Source organism: Stegastes partitus, unplaced genomic scaffold (assembly GCF_000690725.1).
Source record: "Stegastes partitus isolate 25-593 unplaced genomic scaffold, Stegastes_partitus-1.0.2 Scaffold240, whole genome shotgun sequence".
Classification (NCBI taxonomy): domain Eukaryota; kingdom Metazoa; phylum Chordata; class Actinopteri; family Pomacentridae; genus Stegastes; species Stegastes partitus.
This window is the reverse complement of record NW_007577971.1, coordinates 405,476-412,517: the sequence shown is the minus strand read 5'-3', so window position 1 is coordinate 412,517 and position 7,042 is coordinate 405,476. Positions and strand designations below refer to the sequence as shown.

Sequence of the window (7,042 nt, the reverse complement as noted above, 5' to 3'; positions counted from 1 at the left end):
CAGAAGGCCATGAGGCCCGCTGTTGTCTTTGTTCGTGGAGCTGGGTATCCAGTCAAATGACCAAGGAAATCAGGCTATCCAGGTCGGGGGTTTCATCCCGTGAAGCTAGTTCATCCTTCAATGTCTCAGTCATTCCTTTGTAAAAGATACCTTGTAGAGCAGTGTCATTCCATCCGCTTTCAGCGATGAGGGTTCGGAACTCCACTACACAACCCGAGAGGTGGAGGTTGTAACAATTTCACATTATTTGTAGACCCTTTAAATGCATTGCTAGCCTCACATGCATCCACAACATTTTGTAAAGCCTTAGAGCAGGGGTGGGCAATCCTGGTCCTTAAGGGCCACAATCCTGCATGTTTTAGATGTTTCTCTCTTCCAACACACCTGATTCAAATGATCAGGATCATCATCAGGCTTCTGCAGAGCTTGAAACATCTAAAACATGCAGGATTGTGGCCCTCGAGGACCAGGATTGCCCACTCCTGCCTTAGAGAGCTATTTAGATCTTGGCATAATGACACCATACACTTGACAATCCAATCCTGCTTGAAATCTGGATCCCTGATTCTAATTTAATGGATTTGAAAGTGTGAGAAATATATTTTTCCCTTGTGACTGATCAGTTTTTTGTATATTAATATTTTTAAAATGAATACAAGAGTTAGTTTTATGTGTAATTTAAGTACATCAGCTTTATTATGTCTTTGTTCAAATGTGGCTCAAATGTGTTCTCACGTCGTTATTGTTAACAGGGCAAACACAAGTAAAGCTTACTATAATAGCTTTAGATCCACCTTAGAACCCACTCAGTTTTTTCTCACCTTGCTAATAGCAAAATTATTTGTATTAATTAAGAATGTGTGAAGTTGTGCCCAGTCACTCACTGCATCACTGTCATACAATTTTATTTCATTTATAAGAGGACGCTGGTACCCTCTCATTCTAAGTCAAAACAAGTAAAATTACAGTTGCTGCCTATTTACAACGTTTGTGGGGGTGCAGGGGAAAGGAAGGAACAACAGTCATGCTTTGATTAATCCTTGAGCTCATCCTTAGCAAGAGATTGACGCTAACGATAATGGTATTAGCTGTTGTGATTAAAATGACAACAAATGTAGTCAGCTGTTCAAGTGTTTTCATAAAATATATCTCTGTCAGGATGAGTATCCAGAGTTGTTGAAATGGAGGAGGAAACCATCACTCCCTGCCGTCTCCTCTTCACTCCCAGATTTGTTGGGAAACTCATCCCCCAGCCTCGCCACGGAAACGCCCTTCAGCACTCAAACACTGACTGGTACGCCTGCCCACCTATCCAGCCACAGTCACAGGAAAGCTAACAAACCTAGGAAAATACTAAACTGTGTCTTCTTGTCTGTGCAGACAGCAGTCTGGAAACAGAAAAGATCATGCTGACAGAACCAGTTCCTGAACTGGGACAGATGGAGTACCAGCTACTGAAACTTTTCATTCTGCTGTGAGTCCCTCATTGCCCAGAAAACACCCAAAGAATCCACAAAACTTTCTAACGCAAAAGAACTGAACTCAGGGTATACAATCACAAAGGCTGAATACCTCATCCAAATGACTTCCAGAAGACATCTAGAAAGCACAGAAAATGAAAGTGGTTGTGTCAGTAGTTGTAACGTTTGAGGTGTGTTTATAGTGTTCTGTCGTGTTTGAATGTATCTATATGAGCAGTACATTCATACAGCCACACGTACTACAAAACAATACAGCTGTGTCACTTCTAATCCATAATGTCCATAATGTAAATAAATAAATACAGAGTATAGAATATTTTCTTACCTACAAGGAGTATTTTATTAGTCCAGATTGTGTCTCTATTTCTGGCTCCAACCTCAAAAAATGGTGGAGAATGAAATTTTGTTTCTGCTGCTGAGAATATTCCAAAGTTTCATTTGGATTCCCAGTGACAGGCACTTGCCAACAGTGGGAAGGAAAACATCTGTCTCACTCCTTTTTTCCCTCCCATTCTACTTCTGGAAACTCTGGAGCCACACGTAAACCTGCAGTCTGAGAGCGAAGAGCTCTGTTAGGATGATACGGTACAATAAGGTCTTTAAGATAAGATGGAGCTGGTCATTGAGAGTTTTATATGTGAGAAGCAGGATTTTAAATTTTATCCTGGATTTTACAGGGAGCCAATGAAGAGAAGCTAATACAGGAGAAATATGATCTCTGTTACTGGTTCCTGTCAGAACTCTGACCGCAGCATTTTGGATCAGCTGGAGGTTTTGAAGAGAATTATTGGGACATCCTGATGATAAGGAATTACAATAGTCCAGTCTAGAAGCTATAAATGCATGGACTAGTTTCTCAGCATCACTCTGAGACAGGATGTTCCTGATTTTCATGATATGACGTAGATGAAAGAAGGCTGTCCTAAAAACTTGCTTTATGTGTAAGTAGTTTCACCGAGGGACTTGTTGTTGCCTGAGAGGAGCTCAAATGAGATAAAAGGCATGTCTGACTGCAGTCTTTAATTGAACACACGCATTCACCTCTGCTGAGCAAACTTTACTCATTTGAAATAATGTGCATTGTGCTGAGAATATTTGTAAGCATCTAACATTATATAGCTTTCATCATGTTCAACCTTCTTTTCTATTTGAAGTAAATAAGCAACAAACTGCAATGTCACATTGGGTTGACAGTTCCTGAAGAGTGTTGAGGCTTCAGATGTAACCTGAGGTTATCAGAGTCTCTTTACATCTGTGTCTTTCAGCGTTCTCCTGCTGGTGCTGTCGTCCTGCTATCTAGCCTTTAGAGTTTGTCGTCTGGAACAACAACTCAGCTTCCTGAACAGCCAGTCAACACTGAGAGAGAGGTACACACCTATGATTTAACTACTCACCTTGTTGCAGTTATGTACCTGCGTATTATCACGTTGGGGTGTGGCACAAGCAGAACAGGACACATCCGGATCAAGTGAAGATGTTTAGGCTCATTAATGTGAAAACTTTGCATCTCTGCTGTTACAACAAGACTTTAGGAAGCTGCAAATCTTTCTCTACACAGAGAAAGGTGTTAAATTTGCAGTAGGTGCCAGAGGAACTGAAGTGTCCACCTCCTTAATCTCAGCAATGCAGTTTGTTCACCTACACTTCAAACAAGCTCATTTGCTGCTCAAAACAGAGAAGATAACACATATAACTTAAAACAAAGTAGAATTATACAAACTGTTTGCCTACATGCTGAAAGTCCAGAGATGCACGCTTCAACCTTGATCATCACTGAATGGCACAAAACAGTGGCAGCATGATAAACCAGTCTTTATGATTTATTTGTAAACCAATTAAACAATGAAGTACAGCTTGTTAATTAGTAAGCTTGGGCCAGTGAGTGTGCAAGTTGTGTTAGTTTGGACAGAGCCAGGCTAAAAGCTGTTTCTCCCTCTTTCTCGTCTTTGTGGACATTATTATTTCAGTTCTGTAATCAATGCACAGACCAGTGACGTGCGGTCAGGGGAGGCAGGTGAGGCAGAGCTTCACCTTACATCACGGAAAGAAAAAAATACATAATGACAAAATAATTTCAATGGTTGTATTTGTCCAGTGATTTGTACTATAACGTATTTATTTTTTCATTTAGCCTCATCAGTTTTGATGATTTTTAAATTCAAAATCGCTGAATTTTTGCAATTTCCCATTCAAGTGCTTGGAAGAGAAGCCGGTGAGGCAGTGGTGAGCTGAACCTCACCTTGGATTGCACAATCCCTCACTGCACAGGCTGCCATGCGTCGACTGTCACTGCAGGCAGCCAGCACAGTGAGGGATTGTGCAATCCAAGTGAGGCAGCAGCGAGCTCAGCCTCACTTGGCTTGTGCAATCCCTCACTCTCTACGCTGGCTGCCTGCAGTGACAGCGTGCTGCTTTCTGCATGTCACCAATAACATGTTTCAAAAACATTTAATATATGAACTGATTTTCCATAGTTCAGATGATGTAAATAGTAATGTACAGTGTTTTTGTTACCAACTGTATGTGTGTAACGTGTTTCGTGTGCTGAGCGATCATAAACGGCTGAGAAGAGGTTCTAGATGAGGTAGGCAGTTCTCTTGCCTCATGGCAGGGGGCGCTCTGATCCCAGACATTCTTCTTGTGACTCTGTGGCTGCAGAGTAAGTGACAGCAAGCTAGACTAGGTACGGTATACAGCTAGCAAGTCAAGTGCAGCGAAGGAAGATAAGGAGACTTTTACAAAAAAGTAACGGATATTTTTGTCCAGAAGGAGCAGAGCATGGAGTTCATTTAAAGGTAAAGGTAAGACCGCAATAACTTTTTTTAAAAAAGAGGAAGAAGAAGAAGAAACATGCGTTTTGTGGGCTGCAGCTTGTATGTGTAAAGAATGCAGATATGAAACATAACCCATAAACTGCTGCCAATCAAATGGCAAATAAGCTACTGTGTAGAGGGCATATATTTGTTCATCAGATTCTGATGAAGTCAGTGCCTCACCAGCCATGAACCTCACCGCACGTCACTGGCACAGACAGACTGACATCCCCTTAGCCTCAACAAATAATGACATACTTTAAATTTATCCATTCTAAGTTTTAATTTATCCATTTAAAATGTAAATGAATAAACTGGCAAAGTAAAAACAACTTGCATAACAAAGGTACACAACAAAGTAAACAGGTTGTTGTTGTTGTTTTCCTCGGCTGAATTTTCTCTTGAGCTGAAGTGAAAGGAGAGGAACAACAACAAGGAATTTCACGCTAATTTCGGAAGATATCCACTTCACACATGAAGCAAAATCTGTTTCAATGTATATGTATGCATTTGACTGTTATTGTCATATAGAGTTGTGAACTTATCCTTTAAAGGCAGGCCAAGTGTGGTGATTCGTTTTATTGATAGGTAAATTGACATCAGTATTTTTAATATTTATGTCGTTGAACCTACTGAAAAAAAAATTTTGAAATTGCCATTTTTAAAAACCCTTTTCAACATGCAATTACTCAGCAGCTGTGAAAAAAGAAAAGAAAAACTACACTTTTGAACTCTTCTAATTAGTATGAACTTGAAGAAACGTCCATGTTGTTTAGTGGTCTCATCCCGTGAGACTACTGAACAGAAGATGCATGCTGTTTTTTAATGATTTTCCAGATGTGGAGAGGTGCCGTCGTGGTTGGCCAATCAGAGGACAGGGACCTGATGCTGAAAACAATCAGGACATAAAGAGAAAATCTGCACTGATATAGGATTCCCATTGGTATGTGGTTGTTAGAGGAGAGGCACTCAGGAGACAGATGACTATAGAAGCCATCAGCAACTAAACTCTGGTTTCCATAGAAATGTCTAAATAGTCAGCACAAACAGTAGACTCATCTTTGACAGCTGGCCAGAATGTTTGAGTTAGCATGCAAAGTCAAACAAAGGTCAGAGGTCAAGACAAAAAAACTGCTGTACAATGTCAGTTATGGATTACATGAAGAGACAGAAGACAGACAGCCTAAATTCACAAACTACACCACAACCCACCATCTGAACACACTGAAAAACATGCACGAATGTCCATGGGAGAGCTGGTACTGTTGAAAGGTGTGGTCACAACAAGTACTAATTTGATTTAGTTGTTCTCTCTTCACTGCACTTTACAACATGAAGTTAGCTGATAAATTAAAAACAATTAATGGCATTATTTTTATTTATTTTATTTTTATCTTTACTTTTGCTGCTTAAAACCTTTGCACATTACTGAAAATGAGTTTTTGTGTGTCCACAGATCTCTCTCAAACAAACACTTACTGAGTCACAAACATCCACTGCGACACACAGTTGAACAGTGTCTAGTCCAGTCTTGTAGGCTGAGTAGTCATTGTCACATATTTTCAGAACGTTTGATGTAATGAAACAATAGCTGAAGTTGTGTTTACATTCATTTTGCGTTGCCATTAACCAATATGTTTGTGTTTAGTGACGGTGCCTTGAGGACAGCAGCGTACATGTTCAGCTGTAGTGTTCATGTGTGGAATATGTAGACGCTAATCAACCTTAACATGCTGTGGGATTCTGTTAATTCTTTTCTAAATATAATAAACTATTTGGACTGCAGTTTTATGACTTGAATTATTTTCTTCAAGATATAAAAAGAAAAAAAAATCTTGCTTTTCTTTTAATCATCCTTGGTAAATTAACACACTTGCAGATATTCTAGCTTAAACACCATTAATCAGGTTCTATTTTATTTTCCTGACATAAAATGTGGTTGCGTGGGGAAAACATTGTGAAAGTTGTACTTGAAATGTTATTTTAGGATACAGAGCATTGTACTGAATATCCTCAAAAAACAGCACAAAGGCAAGCCATTGCTTATGTGGGGTAAGTCACAAGTAAAGTTATCAAAAACAATTTCACATTCAAAGAAGTAAAGAAACTGCTGTTAGATTTATCATTTTCAATGCTCTTTAAAGGCATATTTACTTTCTGCCTCTTGCGTCTTACAGGATGCTTTTACTTTTTCACCATCCAAATGCCGGGTTTGTCAAGAAATTTGGTTTCAGAATAGACTTCAGGCGAAGCAAAACTCTGAGCAGCTGGTGGTACCCAGAAGACACATTATACCCCATCTGTCTGGAGCACTGAAATCCTTGCTGATTGCCTCTTATGAAAGAGGTTGATGTATTGTTTTTTACTCTAGAGGAACTCCTGGCTGCTCTGACAGCTAAGCGACGGTCGAGTGCTGGATGAATAACAACAGGACTCACTCTGCCTGGCTCAGGTTCCGCTGCAGGCCAAATTAGAAATGGCATGCAGTGAAAGAGGAAAGGAAACCAGTCTCCCCAGAGAACAATCTAGAAATTTTTCCCTCCATTCACACAGACAGAAAGAATATTGACAAAGCCATACACTCCCTCATAGCCAATCAGCTTTGTGTTGTTTTTATCAAAGCAGCCTCAGACATCTGCTGCTCCTGTGCTGTGTTCTTTGCTCATCTGACTGTCTGATTGTCTGTCTCTGTGGTTCGGCAGTCTTTCTGCCAAGTTTTGGATTAATCAAGGTTTGCAGCTCCTCAAA

The 7,042-nt window shown here is 40.0% G+C and overlaps 1 protein-coding gene across 1 annotated transcript in view; it reads left to right on the top strand.

The window, feature by feature from the left end:
- gramd2ab (GRAM domain containing 2Ab) overlaps positions 1-5,294 on the top strand; it is a 35,622-nt gene extending 30,328 nt beyond the window's left edge. Inside the window, exons 8-11 of the mRNA XM_008281646.1 lie at positions 1,159-1,294; positions 1,381-1,474; positions 2,747-2,848; positions 5,132-5,294. Coding sequence (XP_008279868.1) covers positions 1,159-1,294; positions 1,381-1,474; positions 2,747-2,848; positions 5,132-5,180 — 381 coding nt within the window. The 3' untranslated portion in view covers positions 5,181-5,294. The remainder of the gene's footprint in view (positions 1-1,158; positions 1,295-1,380; positions 1,475-2,746; positions 2,849-5,131) is intronic.
- Positions 5,295-7,042: the final 1,748 nt, after the last annotated feature.